Below are 18,785 nucleotides of genomic sequence, written 5' to 3'. Positions count from 1 at the left end.
GGCTGTCTCTGGGCCTATGGTCCTCATTTTTCCCCAGATAAAACTTAATTCACAACTCTCACACTGTGCTTTTTTTTTTCCAGTCAATACATCCTTTGCTAATTCCTCTCCCAAAGCAACTAAGACCCACAGGTATGATCTCCACTGCTATGTCTCTATCACAACATACATCTAACAGAAGACACTTCAGATCATCTGTCTGCTTATATTTCCTCAGTTACCTCTGAGAGTATAAAATTGAGGGTTCAGTGGATATGTCCCAGTGTTTTGTTATTTTTTCCCATAATGCATCAGGGTGCTACAGTGGATAAATATTGAATATTATTAATATCTTGCACTATTTATGTTACTGTTTCCTTTTTTCATATACTTTATAGTAATTTGTTACTTTCATTTGAGATTGAGAAAACAAAAGGCTTGTCCATCTGCTTCCTAGTGTTATTTTTTTCTGTCAACTTACATATCAATGGGTATAAACCTCCTTCCATTGAGAATCCTCCAAAGTTACATTTTCTCTACTGTAGAGGCAAGAGATACATTTCATAATTAGCTGTTTAATTTTATTATTACTTAAAAATTTTTTTGGCCATGATACACAGCATTAGGAATCTTAGTTCCTAGACCAGGAATTAAACCTATGCTCCCTGCAGTGGATGCCTGGAGTTTTAAGCATACTGGACTGCCAGGGAAGTCCCATTAGTGGCTTTAGAGAGATCCATTTGACCATCCTTGGAGTATGATGACAACTCTGGGGGGCATGTAACAAATTGTCTGTTGCAAACTGCTCTTTGAAAGCACAGGCTCTGAAGTCAATTCTAAATTTTCTGAGTTGAGAAAGCTTTTATTCAGTTATTCAATGCAACAAAAGCCTAGAATGTTAACAAATGGAAATGTACTATCTGTTATATTACTGAATATTTAGTATTTGCCCCCAAACTGCTTCCCACTATGGAAGCCCTGTTCATTGCTAATCATCAGTAGGTGTTTGAAGGCTCTTATTTCCTCTAATTCCTAGCTACCAATCTTCTCTAGAGAAAACATCTACATCGTTATTCACATGGCAGTCCTTTCTGCCAGAAAACCAAATCTCCCCCATTCTACAAATGGTTTTTAATTTCCTTCTGTAATAATTTAAGCAAACTTTAAGTAGCCTGGTGATTCCCATTCATGAAAGTAAGAGAGGTTATAAATATAATTAAGCTGACTTTTCCTATCATCTGGTCTATTCTTCAGGAAGTTTCTCAGACCAGGATTCTGCTGTTAATTTATTTTCTTTCAGGCTTAGGGACTGCCTGAGCCATGGGAATAAAAGTTGTTAGGAGAAAGCGTGTGGGTATTTTGGCAGGGGGCAGATGGGAAGCAAGTGGTATCTTGACAACCCAATGATAAACTATTGTATTTTACAACCCTTGAGTTGTGATGAACATAAATCTTTGAATTAGAGTTAATTAAATAGCAGAAGTATGGGAAGCACAAAAGACTTGGCTTGCTTATGGTTATAGAAAAAAAATTCTGGAGATTTGTCAATCTTAATAAGGTCCAACACTAAAATATAGTTGACAAGGGAAACAAACAAAGCAATTGTTGTCTTCCATGGTAGTAGCCTATGGGAAATCTTGCCCTCACACACATTTTGCACAGCTTATTCCACAGAATACTACACCAAATCTGGGTATCACATGTTAAGTGAAACATTGAAAAATGATAGAGGGCTCAGTATGTTGAAGACTGGAAATAATTGCTAACAGGAAAGAGTGAAAAATCTGGGATAATTGTGCCTGAAGAACACAAAGTGAATCCATTTTGGGCCGAGGCATCTACCAGTGAAGCTAGAATCTAAGCACTGGATATGAACCCCATAGCTTGTCAGAACCCCATAGCCAGCTAGAGGCTGTTGTTGTTCAGTCACTAAATTGTGTCTAACTCTTTGCACCCCAGGTATTAGAGCTGGCCAGGCTCCTCTGTCCATGGAATTCTCCAGGCAAGAATACTAGAGTGGGCCATTTCCTTCTTGCCAGTTGCCATTTTCTAACTTTTAAGTTATAGCAAGATTTGGTAATAGACCTTTGTCCATCTAGCAGTCAATTTAAAGAGTTCATATAACTTAATCCTTACCTTTTAATATAAAAGAAAATAGATCAATGCATTATTGGGTACTTGATGGCACTTTACCTTGAAACATGCTCTATAGCATCTTGAAAGAACACCAACTTTACTTCTTTGGGGTTTATAAGGTTATAATCATCAAGGTAGTCCTGTAGAACATTTGCGATTTTCTCCATATCAGGCATGTCATCATAAATCCGGTCAGATTTATCTGCTCCAAACTAGAAGATGATTTATTGGATAAGAACCAAAGTTGGATCAATTCTGATGTATAAACATATATAATATACATAACCTTAGGAGGGGCCATTATTTTTATTTCTATTTTTATTTAATCATTTGCTTATATATGCTAGCAGGGCTATAAAATGAAGGAAATGGGATTAAAGCAACTCAGATATTCATGGTTAACTGAAAAATTCATTCAATTCAACCTCTTCAAGTGAAACACTGGAATTTCAAATGATCTTTGCAATAAAATTCACACAAAAGTTCAGAAAAAATTAAAAAAATTTTCTCACTTCTCTCTCATTTAACTTAACTCTGGTTTCATACTTTTGCTCCTAGGCTGTTGACATCAGAAAAGCGAAATGGTTGAAAATTAGGTTTGGCAGACTGTTTTATTAAAAAATCACGCCAGAACTACATGTAGTTTTTACATACTAGTTATTTGTTTAAATAAATCATTGAGCATGGTATTCGGTACAAACTATAGGGCACTGAGTTCCTGTTTGGACCTATTGATAATTTATCGTCTTTGCCATAGCAACTGCCCTGGGGACATTTTGTTGTGAAATCTTTGACTAAAATACACATAGTCAATGAAAGAAGAGTCCAATTGCTCTTTTTGCTTTGCTTCATTTTCCTATTTGATAATACCACCATTAGAAACAAACAGGAAATATAATCACTACCTGAAAATAAACTTCAAACTTTTAAAAAGAAGCATTAAATAGATATAGCTCATAGAATAGATCGTTTATTATTAGCATTTTTTTCCCTGGGGTTACCAGAATGGTGAGATATTGCATAAATATAAAGATGAATCCATTCATTTGTTTAAACACCACTGGTTGAGAGTCACTGCTGTAGCTCTATGTAGGAAACTGAGGATTTAGGTTGAACTAAACAGACATGGTCCTGCTTTCTCAGAGACACTAGTAGTGTTGTGTGTGCCCAAGCAAGAGTCAGCTTGGTAAAACAAGATGGCTGCCTGTCAACATAGGTATGGTAGTTAGTTAGATACAAGTCTTTTAACCTAGAATAAGGTTATTCACCTATAAGAAGTATATTCTAGGTAGGTCCAGAAGGTAAAATTAGGGCCTACATGTAGATGTTATTAGGGGGGACAGACTTGAAGCACTTCAGTTCAGTTCAGTCGCTCAGTCATGTTCAACTCTTTGCGACCCCATGAACTGCAGCATGCCAGGCCTCCCTGTCCATCACCAACTCCTGGAGTTTACCCAAGCTCATGTCCATTGAGTCAGTGATGCCATCCAACCATCTCATCCTCTGTCATCCCCTTCTCCTCCTGCCCTCAATCTTTTCTAGCATCAGGGTCTTTTCAAATGAGTCAGCTCTTCACATCAGGTGGCCAAAGTATTGGAGTTTCAGCTTCAACATCAGGCCTTCCAATGAACACCCAGGACTGAGGCACTTAGTAAAAGGAAAATTTTGCTACTAATTAGAGCTACCCTGAAATGAAGAAGGCAGAACTGCTAACTAATTAGCTTCTCATCACTGGAAATATCTGAGCAGAGTCTGAAGAGCTACATAGACTATGGTAAGAGAATTCCAGTCCTGAGTTAAGAGACTAAACTTCTTTGCTTCCTTTCAAATGGAATACCTGATAATTCAGTCTCTGATTCACTATTATCAAAATGAATGTAACTAAATCAGAATCAGCGATCTTTTTCTCTCAAGAGACATATAGCAAATATTTTAGGCTTTGCAGGTCATATAGTGTCTGTTGTTAGTACTTTAGTCTGCCTGGTCATTAGAAAGCAACCAGATAAATAAGACAGAGTCAAATGGGTCTTGTGCGCCTATAAAACTTCATTTACAAAAATTAGTGGTGAGTAGATTTGGACTATGGACCATAATTTGCTGATCACCCCCCACCCTCCCTGTCTAGGTCTTGAATCTTCACATGTGCAAAGCTCCTGTAGAATATGAACTTGAGCTAGAAAACAGTAAATGTTTTATAAACTTCAAATGTAGTCAAGTCAATACAATACACTTACCTTAATGAAATCTCCAAATATGATGGGCCTAGTCAAAAAATATTCCAGGCCTATAGCAATTCCAAAATGTTTGTCTATTCAAAAAATAAAATCAATTTTTAATATGATGATTAGCTTGAATGCAGGGTATTAATGGTAAGATATACAGAATAACTACACCTGGTACTTTATTGAGAAGCCTAATGAATACACATGAAACTGAGAGAAAGCCCATGTTAATACCACATCACTTTGGTTTGATTGATAATCTCTTGAATTTAAGATTAAGAATATTTACTATTAATAATAATCATTTTTATTAAATAACATATATGAATACATATTAATAAATAAATACTTTAGAAGTGTCCTGGCTTCTTACCTGAAAAAAATGCTGTTTGTTTTCTACTTTCCCTCTACTTTCCCTCTACTTAAAATTCTATACTGAATTAGGAATATTAATCCTTCCTGAATTTCAACAAAATGATTTTCATAATATTTCACATGTTGTTATGTATGTGGGTCATTGAAGAAAAAAACTTTTACTAATGAATGATTATAATTTATTTTGCTCATTTTAGAAACCAAACTGTGTCTCCTTGGTCATCTAATGGCTAGGATTAGAAAACAAATTGTTTTTCTACTAAAACAATAAAAATAACCCCTGAAAAAACCTAACTGAATAAAGAATGATAGATTGATATAAAGATTGATATTTACTGGCCATTTCTGTCAAAATAGCATGGAAATAGTGCTTATCTTCGTTATTAATCAAACGATCATGGAAGACTCTTTGACATTCATGGCAGAAGAGTCTGAAGATCTGTATTTCTTCTCTTATTGTTCCTGGGTCACACTGAAGAATACCTGTTTTTTCAGAAAGGGAGAAAAGAAAAACTCTACAGTTGTGGAATATCTAGTGATAGTTTAATTGAGAAAATCCGTAAGTTCAACTTTATTCCATACTAAAGAAAATGGGTAGTTCCTGGTGGATATATACATATAATCATTGTGACCTCATTTTTTGAAAGTAAAACTGGGGACACATTATCAGTGCAAATGAGGAGGGTAGCAGAAAGGGGATATAGGGCCTAAAGAGAACTATTATTATTATTTTTAATATCTTTATAGCTTATTTTATTTTTTAAAAAGTTTTGGACACACCACTGTGGCATGTGGAATCTTAGTTCTTTGACCAGGGATACGAGCCACATTCCCTGCATTGGAAGGCAGAGTCTTAACCATTGGACATTCAGGGAAGTCCCAAGAGAATTGTGTCTTTTAAGATGGGAGGTATTATAGCAGAATTGTATGCTGTTAGGGATGATCTGACAGAAGGAGAAGCACTGACAATGCAGAAGAGAAGGGGGACACATAAAAGCAAAATCCTAGAGTCAGCAGGAGGGGATGGGTTCAGTAGCGGGGGGGCTGTTGGCACATATTAGGGGCAGGGACAGCTGAATCACTGCAGTGGGAGAGAAGGCAGGGGCAGGGTATCTGGGAGATTTGGAAGAGGAGCCCCTTCTGGTTAGACTTTTTTTTTTTTTTTATTCAGTGAAAAAGAAGACAGGCCACCAGCTGGGAGTGAGAAATGGGATGGTGGTTTGAGGAAAGTTGTGAAGTAGTCAGTGAAGGGTGGTGGTGGAGGGTGACTAAAACAGGGATACTGTAATGGAATTTTCAGGCAAATCTCAGACACCCATGTACATACACTTTTATGCAGGGATGTGTGGGTAAATGGAAATGGAAGGAGGGTGCAGGCCAGAGAACGAGAGTTCCATACACTACCTTGCACACATTTAGATAAATCCCTTAAGTTAAAGACGTAATGAGACTTGGCTGGTGTTGGCAGAAGATCAACACTCATCCTGTTGTAGATTTCAACTGAGGCTTCCACAATGTTGGATGCACTTTGCTTTACAGCTGGTGTGAAGTCACTCAGGAAGCCGTTTAAGATGGCCTAGAACCAGAAATGTAATATAAGAGGGTTGGAATGTTTTTAACCAAAACTTATCTTTCAAATACTCCAGACCTGATGTTACTTTTTCTAATAATAGCAGAAAACAAAATTCCAGTGCAAGGACATGTGGGTGTTAAAATTCTTCTTTTCTGGGGAAAGGGATAAATTAGGCATTTGGGCTTCCTGAGTGGCTCAGACAGTAAAGAATTCACCTGCAGTGCAGGAGACCTGGGTTTGACCTCTGGGTTGGGAAGATCCCCTGGAGACGGGAATGGCTACCCATTCTAGTATTCTTGCCTGGAGAATTCCAGAGACAGATGAGTCTGGTGGGCTACAGTGCAGGGTCACAAAGAGTTGGACACAACTGAGCAACTAACACTTTTCACAAATCAGGCACTTGGGATCAGCATATATGAATTACTGTCTATAAAAGAGATAAACAACAAAGTCCTACTGCAGTCCTATCTTCAGTAGGAAGATCCTCTGGAGAAGGAAATGGCAACCCACTCCAGTATTCTTGCATGGAAAATCCCATGGATGGAGGAGCCTGGCAGGGAACAGTCCATGGGGTCGCAAAGAGTTGGACATGACTGAGCAACTTCTCTTTCACTTTCACTGACTCGATGGGACATGAGTTTGAGCAAACTCTGGGAGATAGTGAAGGATAGGGAAGCCTAGGGTGCTGCAGTTCACGGGTTGCAAATAGTAGGACATGACTTAGCGACTGAACAACAACAACAGTTGCATATATACAAATATAGTATTTTACATACAAATATAGTTGTATATATAACTTTGTATACATATACATTGTATATATACAATGTATTTATATATTTGTTGTATATACAAATATATATAGTTTATATATATTGTATATATATGTGTATATACACATATATATACAAATATATATACAAATATATATAGTATTTTACATACAAATATAGTTGTATATATATTTGTATGTATATTTACATACAAATATAGTTGTATATATATACTATATTTGTATGTAAAATACTATATTTGATAGTATATAGTTATATATATATAAAGTATATATTTATAGTTACATATATGTTAGTTTATTTATCTATATTATCTCTCTCTATGGTAGAAGATCTATGAAGACAGGGGTGACATCTGTTTTGTTTAAAGTGATGTACCAACATCTGATGCATGGTTGATACTCATCAAGTATTTCTTTAGTGAATGAATGAAGGGCTATTAAACTGATATTCATAAATTAAAACTATCAGGTGACTATCGAGTTTACTGAGGATCATAGCTTGATATTCTGTCCAAAGATCTGGCTTATGTGAAATGTTTGGCAACTTTTAAAAGTTTTACTGAGAATATGCATACAACATAAAGACAGAACTTCCATAGTTTAGGGAAAGATGACTTTGTCATGAGGACATTAGTAATGTTTTATGGAGTTGATCATGGCTTTTAATCACTGCTGTTATATCTTTCTAATTAGAATTTACAGCTAAGTTCAGGGACCGCCCTGGTGGTCCAGTGGTTAAGACTCTGCATTTCCAATGCAGGGGTGTGGGTTTGATTCCTGGTCAGGGAACTGAGATCCCAGATGCCAAGTGCTCAAAAAAAAAAAAAAAAAGAAAAAAAGAATTTATATCTAATTTAGTGACAACATTATCAATTTAATTTGGTGTGTGCTATTCAATTTACCTTCAGAATGTATAGTGATGCATATTTTTGCACAAAAGGTTCCAGCAGATAAACAAATAAAATGTGTGTGAACTGTGGTTCTTGATTCACCTACAACTGTACATAATCCAAATTGTGCAAATTGTGATCCATTGTTAATGGGACTCTCCCCACATATATGTGTAGTTTAACTAACTTAAAATAGACTCTCAAGAAAGTAGTGATATTACTGATTGTTTTAGAACTAAGAGATGATTAAAAATATTATAAATATAAGCATATTATGTATCATATATGTATACATAATTATGTAGACTCATAGGTTTCTTTTATATAGTAAACATAAATCTTTTATATAGTAAATATAAAAAACAAAAGTTTATTTGTGTTGCTATCAACAAATTTACTTTTACTTGTTGATTTTGCTTTTTTCAATTCTTGTTTATCCCCAAGTTCCTTCTCCTCCACACAATCACGAAGGACAGGAAAGGTGGACTGTGAACTCTTGAACTCTGCTTAGATGGGTTGTGATTAAAAAGAAAGCTTGGAATCCAAGTCCTTTCTTTCTACAGATAAAATATCCAGTCCGTTCTGGTAATGAGGAAAACACATGTTTCCATGTGAATATAGTCCAATTTAGTGGCCCCCAGAATCTGTTTTGTTGCTTTTCATTTCCATTGTGGCCTTAGTTAGTTCGGGTTTTAAATACTAGCCTCTAAGTTACAGCAGGAAGAAGCAATTGCTGCTCATTGTCACCTGTGACATATTTGCTGCATGATGCTCCTGTAAGTGACACATTTCTGTGGATGTAACATTCCTACAGGCAGAGGCAGGAGGCTGAGTGTTTGGATCAATTTGATTTCCACGAGCCCAGACTCTATCTTCTTCTTCCCACCCAAGAAAGCATTTTCGAATGAGTTAACAATGCCATTTTGTTGTTGTTGTTGTTGGGATAACTCTGAATTTGCTTGAATTTATTAAAATGTAAAATAATTTGTAAATTCAGTACTTTATCATCAGGCATAAGTTACTTGGGACATTCCCTCACCACTGATCACATCACAAGGGTGTGTTAGGACAGCATAGTTGTGAATCACTCATTTCAGACTTTAGAATATATACAGAAAGGTACTCAATAAAATGGGGGGGGAAGTCTTCTAATACCTGTATTGGTCCCTGTTACCTGCTTCCTGTCATGTTCTTTACTTGCTGCTTAATTATGGGAGATAAGCTCCCATCCTCTCCTATTCTAAATTAAAGTACTCTCTAAAAGTTTTTCCATATGTGGCATTTCTCATGTATCCTTTTGGCCTTAGATCCTAAATAGCTTATTGTAATGACTTCAAATTTGTTAAAAATAATTTCCCATGGATGTAAGCTATTTCAATATGAAAACTACTTTCCATAAACTGTTGTGTATGTGCTGGGTCTGGTCCTTTCTCTCCTCTAAGAAGGCCCCATTGGAAGGAGAGGCAGATGCTGATAAATGTAGAGGCTGGTTAATGCCAGCATCACTGCTTCTCTGACTCCTGGGTGATGGTCACTAAAGCCAGTTTCTCCTGACTAGTCACCTTTCTTAAGCTACCTGGATGCCCACATTACCACTTCTGGCCTCTGTGACCACATTCACCTGTGTGTTTCTGATTCTCTCTGTCAATTTCACCCTGCAGGACTCGGCTCACCAGCTGTCTCCTCTAAGCATCTTTGCTATTAATAGTTGGCATGACATACTCGCTTTGGTCATGCTGCTTCAAGATCTCTCATCGTTCTATTCAGAATAATGCCGTGCACTTGATGAACACTTCTGCCGAGCACTTAACAAGGCAGAAGCAGTTACTTGCCCCTTCTAAAGGACAAAGAAGTGGTCTCCTGGGGAAGTCTGTACAGGTGGAAGAAATACCGGTAGTTGTTTCTCTTGGGAGGGTGGGGGCGGCAGGGGTGATGAATTCTGGGTTAGGTATGTTGAGCTTGAACTCGTTGGTTATTGGGGCTGGCCTTTGCTGGGCAAGCGGACACAGACAGGGCGTCAGGGAGGAGATGAGCACCGAGGTGGGAGCTAGGTGGGGATGATATCTCCTGGGAGTCAAGGGCCCAGAATACAGCCTTCCTTAGAGGTATGGGAGGTGTTCTGACTCCCTTTCCTCATTTATAAGACTACCTCTGAGACCACAAACACAGAAGGTCATGATGCAAATGCCTATCAACTACTGCCCAGATGCCCCTGTGTTTACCTGGTTTCTGATCAGGCAAGGATGGATGGGCTCCCTAGAAACACAACAGGCTGTGCTGATTGTGTGAGCCTTGGAACAAATACATTTTCATTACCCCTTGTGCCCAGATTGGAATCCACATTCACCTGAAAAATCTGTTTCAGACTGTGTTCTGAGGGCATTGGGAGGCAGAGCATGCTGAAGTGCCGGATGAAGCGAGGGGTCACAGGGTTGCGGCCACCACCTGGAGGTGCACATGCTGATACGATTGTTACGTCCTGTATGGAGAGAAATCCACTTGGGTCACCCAGCAAAGATGGAGATGAGATCTACCCATCCCAGTGGCAGGACTTAACCAACATTTTTGGAGGACCTATCATAGGACATCCTGGTAGCTCAGTGGTAAAGAATCCGCCTGCCAATGCAGGGGACCTGGTTTCAATTCCTAGGTTAGGAAGATCCCCTGGAGAAGGAAATGACAACCCACTCCAGTATTCTTGCCTGGGAAATCCTATGGACAGAGGAATCTGGTGAGCCATAGTCCATGGGGTTGCAAAGAGTTGGACAAGACTTAGTGACTAAACAACAACAACACCGTCATAGGATAATATTGTGTTGTATTTTCCTGCACATTACCTAACTTAATTCTCACAACCACCTTAGGCGATCACTGTTGTTACCTCCACTTTATAGATGAAAAAAAAAAAAATCAAGGCCTCAGATGGTTAAATAAGTTACTCAAGGTCATTCAGCTAACTCACTGACCTTGTAGAAATACTCCTATGTAAAAACTGAATTTTAAAAAATTGTAAGAATTTGTGCCTTAGGTTAAAGTACATTCAACAAATAGTAAGAATAGTCAATTCTTATTATTTGTGGTAGTTATGTTCTATAAAGTCACCAAGAACACTGAATTAATGCACCCTGAACCATTGCTCCGAGGGGAAAAACAGAGCTAGGTTCCTGAGAGCCTCTGGCCATAACATGTTCAGTTGGTCAGTATCTGATACCGCAGGGAACTCTGACCTTGCCTCCTCTCTAGTCTACACCTTCCCTGAAGCCAAGGGGGATCTTTCTATAATGCCTCTGCAGAGGCTCCCCATGACTTACACCAGTGGTCCCCAACCTTTTTGGCACCAGGGACCAGTTTTGTGGAGGACAATTTTTCCACCTACAATGTGGGGGGATGGTTTTTGGATGATTCAAGAGCATAACACTTACTGTGGACTTAATTTCTATTATTAATACATGAGCTCCACCTCAGATCATCATGCATTAGATCCTGGAAGGTGGGGACCCCTGTCTTAGGAGATAAATCTACATTCCTCTTCATGGCACTATGACCCCCTGGTCTGACCTCTGCTTCTCCTGTTGCTTTGGTGCCCACATTCCACACCCTGCAAGTAATGTTCTACACACCGCAAGTAGTGTTCCAAACTATCTGCTTTGAGATGCAAATAGCTCCTTTTCCTTGGTTTGCCCTGCCTCACCTGCAAAATCCTGTTCTGATATCACCTCTTCTAGGGAAGATTCTCTGATCATCAACCCACTGCCCACTCCTGCCTCCCTCCAGTCTCCACATTATATAACCCTGCATTACAAACACATGCTCTTCTATCCTCTGAAGCTAAGGAGGCCAGGGCTGTCACACTTGTCTATAAATCTCATGAATCAAGTATGGTGAGAACTCAATATAGATTGAATGAAGTTACACACAGGAAACATCGAAGCCATATGTCATGGGCTGACTAATGTATCTGTCTGTACCTCTTTTCCACCACTCACGTGCTGAAGCCTTGACTCCAGTTGGTGCAGCGGTAAAGAATCTTCCTGCCAATGCAAGAGATGCAAGAAACATGGGTTCCATCCCTTGGCTGGAAAGATAGATCTCTTGAAGAAGGAAACAGTTACCCATTCCAGTATTCTTGCCTGGAGAATCCAATGGACAGAGGAGCCTGGCAGGCAACAGTCCATGGGGTGGCAAAGAGTTGGACGCGACTGAGCAACTGAGCACACATATAAGAAACATCGAAGCCATTAGCCATGGGCTGACTGTCTCTACCTCCTTTTGGCCAATCACATGCTCAAAATTCTCCAAGCCAGGCTTCAACAGTACATGAACCAACTTTCAAGATATTCAAGGTGGATTTAGAAAAGGCAGAGGAACCAGAGATCAGATTGCTAACATCTATTGGACCATTGAAAAACCAACAGAGTTCCAGAAAAACATCTATTTCTGCTTTATTGACTATGCCAAAGCCCTATCACAACAATTTGTGGAAAATTCTTAAAGAGATGGGGATACCAGACCACCTGACCCGCCTCCTGAGAAATCTGTATGCAGGTCAGGAAGCAACAGTTAGAACTGGACATGGAATAACAGACTGGTTCCAAATCAGGAAAGGAGTACATCAAGGCTGTATATTGTCACCCTGCTTATTTAACTTACATGCAGAGTACATCATGTGAAATGCCAGGCTGGATGAAGCACAAGCTGGAATCAAGATTGCTGGGAGAAATATCAATAACCTCAGATATGCAGATGACACCACCCTTATGGCAGAAAGGGAAGAAGAACTAAAGAGCCTCTTGATGAAAGTCAAAGAGGAGAGTGAAAAAGTTGGCTTAAAACTCAACATTCAAAAAACCAAGATCATGGCATCTGGTCTCATCACTTCATGGCAAATAGATGGGAAAATAATGGAAACAGTGAGAGACTTTATTTTGGGGGGCTCCAAAATCACTGCAGATGGCGATGTTAGCCATGAAATTAAAAGACGCTTGCTCCTTGGAAGAAAAGCTATGACCAACCTATACAACATATTAAAAAGCAGAGACATTACTTTGCCAACAAAGGTCTGTCTAGTCAAATCTATGGTTTTTCTAGTAGTCATGTATGGATATGAGAGCTGGACGATAAAGAAAGCTGAGCACCAAAGAATTGATGCTTTTGAACTGTGATGTTGGAGAAGACTCTTGAGAGTCCCTTGGACTGCAAGGAGATCCAACTGGTCCATCCTAAAGGAAATCAGTCCTGGGTGTTCATTGGAAGGACTGATGCTGAAGCTGAAACTCCAATATTTTGGCCACGCAAAGAACTAATTCATTTGGAAAGACCCTGATGCTGGGAAAGATTGAAGGTGGGAGGAGAAGGGGATGACAGAGGATGAGATGGTTGGATGGCATCACAGACTCAATGGACTTGAGTTTGAGTAAGCTCTGGGAGTTAGTGATGGACAAGGAAGCCTGGCATGCTGCAGTTCATGGGGTTGCAAAGAGTCTGACATGACTGAGCTACTGAACTGAACCTCCTTTTGGCCAACCATGTGCTGAATCCTTAATTCCTAGTATCCACAATCTGACTATATTTGGAGATGGGTATTTAAAGAAGTAACTTAGTTAAGAGGAAGTCATTAGGATGGGCCTTAATCCAATATGATTGATGTCTCCTTATAAGAGACGATTTGAACAAAGATGGACACAAGGAGAAAATCAGAAGACATAGGGGGAACATGGCCATCTGTAAACCAAGGAGAGAGGCCACAGAATAAAGCAACTCTACTGATATCTTGACCTTGGACTTCCCTCTTCTAGAACTGGGAGAAAATAAATTTCTACAGTTTGAGTTACCCAGTGTATGGTACTTAGTTATGGCAACTCTAACAAATGAGTGAACCACACTTCATTGCTGTTTATGTGGAGACATACAAAGTCATTTAAAACCTAAAGTAACCTGTATATCTTTCCAAAAGAGTTTGTTTCTGTCATAAAATCCACCAAAATCTTGATATTGCCGAAGTAATTCAATGGGAGGCTGAGAGCCATAGCGATCCAGCCTAGGCATGTTTAGGTCGTCAACAAAAATCACAACTCGTTTGTTTCCTGGTGCTCCTAGGGAAAGAAAATGAGTTTAAGAATTATGATTTGTCTTCAGTAAGGTGGCTCAGATGGTAAAGAGCCTGCCTGCAATGCAGGAGACTCAGGTTCGATTCCCGGGTTGGGAAGATCCTCTGGAGAAGGGAATGGCAACCCACTCCAGTATTCTTGCCTGGAGAACTCCATGGACAGAGGAGCCTGGCAGGCTAATGACCATGGGGTCACAAAGAGTTGGACACAAATAAGTGACTTTCACTTTTGAAACTTTCAAAACCTAAGACAAAGCTTAGGTAAGGCTTTGGACTCAATGCACACCATGTAGGTCATAATGAGCTCAGCTGTTAAGTGTGAGGAGGGCCCTAGGGGAATCCTGAGTTGAGGAGGAGAGACCTCCCTCTCACCCCATCCAGGCCCTGACAGGGAGCTATAGACTCAGCCAGGATACCCACATTATCAGATGGTCCCTCACCAAAATGGCAACTCTGACTCCAGTACCTTTGCCTGGGAAATCCAATGGACAGAGGAGCCTGGCAGGTTACAGTTCATGGGGTTGCAGAGTCAGACATGACTGAGCAACGGAGCATATATAATTGATTTACAATGTTGAGGGATTCTTTTTGATTGCTTGAACCCTTTGGAAAATATGCTGAAAGTTGCAGGCCTTCTTAGAAAATGCATGAGTGCTCTCCCAGATATGATTTTGTAATTCTAGGTTAAGAACCTCCATCTTAGGAAATGAAGTTCACTCTGAGCACAGCACTCACTCTCACCCTCCAGGTGCAGGATGATGCCAGCACTTCAGGTGACCTTCCTCAACCCCAACCACTCCCAACTGTCCAGCCTGGGCACAGAGTGAAGAAGGTCATTTGGTTTTCACACTAGGAAGCAGACAGGTCTCCAGATTTCCTTACATAAATGCCATCCCACTACCCTCTATAGGGAAAACATGGCTGGATTTTCAAAAGCACCTTTATAATGTCAAAACAGGGATAGTGAAGGACAAGGAAGCCTAGCATGCTGCAGTCCACGGGGTTGCAAAGAGTCAGACATGACTGAGTAATTGAACAACAAACTATGTCAAAGGGAAATCCACTGGAGCTGTACAATGTCAAATTTAACCTAGAGAAAGTCAGCATGCACATTAAGGGGAAAAAAAAGTGATTAACAGAGAAAAGAGAACAACTTAAGCAGAGGAAGTGACTCCACCCATGCTAGTATCTGGCATCAGTGACAACTGCAAAGGAAATAAGGTAAATCCCATGGCCTCACCTCATTTTCTGGCCTCTGGAAGTCAAGTAGCAGGTCAGGGATATGGAAAGGTTCTAAGACAATCATTCATAAAAATTTGGGGCCCCCACCAGAAAGACTGGTATCTATTGCCCGGCATCTACCTGAGCAGGAAAGGAGGAACAAAAAGCGGTTGGTAGAGCAGCTGGCGCGGCAAGGCCTGTGAGATGATAGACCATGTAGAGGGCAGTTGGGCCTGGGCTTGGCCTAGTGCTCCACCCAGGAGGGCTGTGGGCTGCGCAAGCAGACCATAACACAAGAGGCTATAGGATGTGCCATGGGAGGGTGGGACAGAGTGGGGCTGAGACCCTCATTGCCAACAGCAGGGAACTTTTCAATGGAGAGGTCAGGGAATCTTCCACTGGGGAGGAGGTCAGGGAAACTTCCTGTGGGGAGGTCAGGAAACCTTCCAGTGCAGAGGTCAGGGGAACCTTCCAGTGCGGAGGTCAGGGGAACCTTCCACTGGGGAGGAGGTCAGGGAACCTTCCACTGGGGAGGAGGTCAGGGAACCTTCCAGTGCAGAGGTCAGGGTAGCTTCCAGTGGGGAGGTCAGGGAAGCTTCTAGAGGGGCAGTCAGGGAAGCTTCCAATGGGGAGGTCAGGGCTTGGCCTGCACACAGTTCTTTCAGGAATCCTTCAGAGGGCCTGCTCCTGGAAGCGTGTCACACCAAGGGCGTGGACAGCCGTCTGGCCAGCAGAGAAGCAGAGACAATCCACAGAGGCCATCTAAACTTCATTTACAGAGAACCTTGTCCTTCCCTTCTCCTCCCATCCCAATACACTAGAGCCTCCCAGAGGCAGGGTGGGAAGAATAAAAGAGCACCCATGCCCCTCTTCACCTCCAGCACCTCCAGCCACAAACTTGGCTTACAACAGAGGAGAGGAAGAGCTTTTTAAAAAAGTCTTTATTGAATTTGTGACAACACTGTTTCTGTTTTATGTTTTGGAGTTTGGCTGTAAGGCATGTGGGGATCTTAGCTCCCTGATCAGGGATCAAACTTGCACCACCTGCTTACGTCATTGGACCACCAGAGAAGTCCCCGGGAGGAGTTTTAAATTGGGTTTGGGATTGATAAACAACAAGGCCCTACTGTAGCGCACAGGACACTAGATCCAATCTCCTGGGATAAACCATAATGGAAAAGAATATAAAAAAGAATGTACATCTGTGTATAACTGAGTCACTTGGCTGCACAGCAGAGATTAACACAATACTTTAAAAAAAGACAAAGGAAAAAAACCAGGTTTGGGATTGAAGATTTCACTGGACCAGATTCAAAATGACTGCAAGTGACCAGAAAGTTAAGGTATTGATCGAAAGAGTTGAAAAGGAAGGGTGAGGGAGATCCCACAAGGCATGGGGGCAAGTGCTGCCTGAAGAAACCCCAAAGCAGTTTCATGCTTATTCCCTACTGGGTTCAGGTAACTCAGTGCACCAGATATAAAGAGGTTTGTTTGCTTTAAATAAGGGGAAACCGATGCAGGTTTGAAAGAAGAGCAAGTAGAGAGAGGGAGAGACTTGGAGAGGTAGAGACAGAAGATGTTCTGAGTTGAAGGTGATGATAGACATAAACTATTTGCTTGCTAACAGTAAGATATCTAGATCTAAAGCCATGAAAGAATATCGTGAACAGAATTACCTTTACAAATAAATTAAGTAAAGGAAATATCCAATTGTAACTGTATTACATGTACTGTTTTTGTGAATTAGCTTAATAAATAATTTGTGTGAGGCAAATGACAAGAACAAATCTTACCTAGGATATTTTTTCTTTTCCTTTCCAGTTTTGACTCAATGATCTCTTGTGTTCTTGAAGATGAAGTTTGAGCAGAAAAATTTAGATAAACAGGGACATAGCCAGCTGATTCTTGAATTCTATTTAGCAATCCTTTTGCAATAACAGACTTAAAAAAAAAGATGTTAATTGATTTACACTCAATATCTTTCAATTATGTATATCAGTAATAATCTGGTACAATGAGTAAAATCAGGATAAGAGGAAGGTGGGAGGTTAAAGCTGGATTGAAATGTCTTTTTCTTCCTGGAGAGTACATTTAATTACAGTTATCAGAACCACGGAAATATTCTAATCAGCTCTATTTCAGCAAAAAAATTTATTTTCATTTTATACCAAAATCCATCTTGGTTACTATCCAAGTTAACTTGATAGCAAGAATCAGAGACTTAGAAATAATTTAGAGGGAAAACAGTGAGTCCCTATTCACATGGACTGCCCCCCAATCAAGAAGACCAAATAATCAGCATTTCCCTCTATATTCTACTTTTCCTAAACACCATCACTGTGCTGAGTAGAAGTAAATGGGCAGGAGGCGAAAGACCTTCATTAATAATCTGCGGGGACACAAACTGCCTTGACAGGTTCCCACCCTAACTTGTGAAGTGGCAGCCCCAGAAATTTTCAGGGACACAACATAAAAGCTCCCAAACACAAAAGATTGGTCCACAGGGTCCTCTGGTTTATATATATTATCGACACCGAGGATTTATTCAGAAAGTGGCAAACTGGAGTTGATATAGATTCAGCATAGTTAAATTCTTTCTGAAAAAGTGACACAAATTCAGAAGAAATTCCCCTGAGAAATAAGGTGTTACTTATGGGGCTCACAATTCTAGATTCATCATGCCCTCATTCTGGACAGAGCTTCTTGTATGATGTGGGGCTTCCCCGTGGCTCAGATGATAAAGAATCTACCTGCAGTGCAGGGGACCCAGGTTTGATCCCTGGGTTAGGAAGATCCCTTGGAGAAGGGAATGGCTAACCACTTCAGTAATTCCTGCCTGGGGCATTCCATGGACAGAGAAGCCTGGCAGGCTACAGTCCACAGGATCATAGAATTGGACACTATGAGCAACTGAGCAACTAACACTTTCTTATTTGATGTAGGTTTCCTACCTTGCCAACTCCAGTTATTCCGGTAAACAACACTGAATGCTTGACTGCCAGTAATTTTTCCATTAGGTACCCAAAGCGCACTGTGTCAGCTGTGGGGACAAGCATTTCAAAAAAAGGAGTGTCTCGGCTATATTTGAAGGTGGGTATGATTCGTTCCCAGGGATCCAGCCGTTTGGTGTCAAAATCCATGTGAATGCTCCACAGGTCACCAGAACTGGGAAGCTAGGACAGAAAATTAAACACCACTATTGAAAGGATTGACACACGGTCATAGAAATAGTTACATAGAAGCAAAGGCAGTCAGAGAACATGGATGGGTTTGCTTTTCTTGTTGCTTTGTAGAGAAGTAGTTGCTAAAGTAGTCCACTTCTTTAGGTAATCATGAAATACTGTACAGTAAAAGCCTGATGTACTATGTTAAAACTATATTAAAAAAGTATTTAATTCAACATTAAGCCCCAACATTCAGGGATTACCCTATGCTAAATACTGTGTTTGGTGTGGGGGAAAATGCTGAACGAGACCCAGCCTCTGCC

The 18,785-nt window shown here is 40.3% G+C and overlaps 1 protein-coding gene across 1 annotated transcript in view; it reads right to left on the bottom strand.

Annotated features, from left to right (window-relative positions):
* Nucleotides 1–18,785, bottom strand: part of DNAH6 (dynein axonemal heavy chain 6) — a 270,144-nt gene that overhangs the window by 114,563 nt on the left and 136,796 nt on the right. Inside the window, exons 37-44 of the mRNA XM_061155236.1 lie at nucleotides 18,250–18,471; nucleotides 17,092–17,239; nucleotides 13,906–14,063; nucleotides 10,319–10,450; nucleotides 6,117–6,288; nucleotides 5,049–5,195; nucleotides 4,350–4,423; nucleotides 2,173–2,327 (exon numbers count right to left, since the gene is read on the bottom strand). Of these exons, the coding sequence (XP_061011219.1) occupies nucleotides 2,173–2,327; nucleotides 4,350–4,423; nucleotides 5,049–5,195; nucleotides 6,117–6,288; nucleotides 10,319–10,450; nucleotides 13,906–14,063; nucleotides 17,092–17,239; nucleotides 18,250–18,471 (1,208 nt within the window). The remainder of the gene's footprint in view (nucleotides 1–2,172; nucleotides 2,328–4,349; nucleotides 4,424–5,048; nucleotides 5,196–6,116; nucleotides 6,289–10,318; nucleotides 10,451–13,905; nucleotides 14,064–17,091; nucleotides 17,240–18,249; nucleotides 18,472–18,785) is intronic.

Source organism: Dama dama, chromosome 11 (genome assembly GCF_033118175.1).
Source record: "Dama dama isolate Ldn47 chromosome 11, ASM3311817v1, whole genome shotgun sequence".
Taxonomy (NCBI): domain Eukaryota; kingdom Metazoa; phylum Chordata; class Mammalia; order Artiodactyla; family Cervidae; genus Dama; species Dama dama.
The sequence above is the reverse complement of the archived record's forward strand: the minus strand, read 5'-3'. Positions and strand labels throughout refer to the sequence as shown.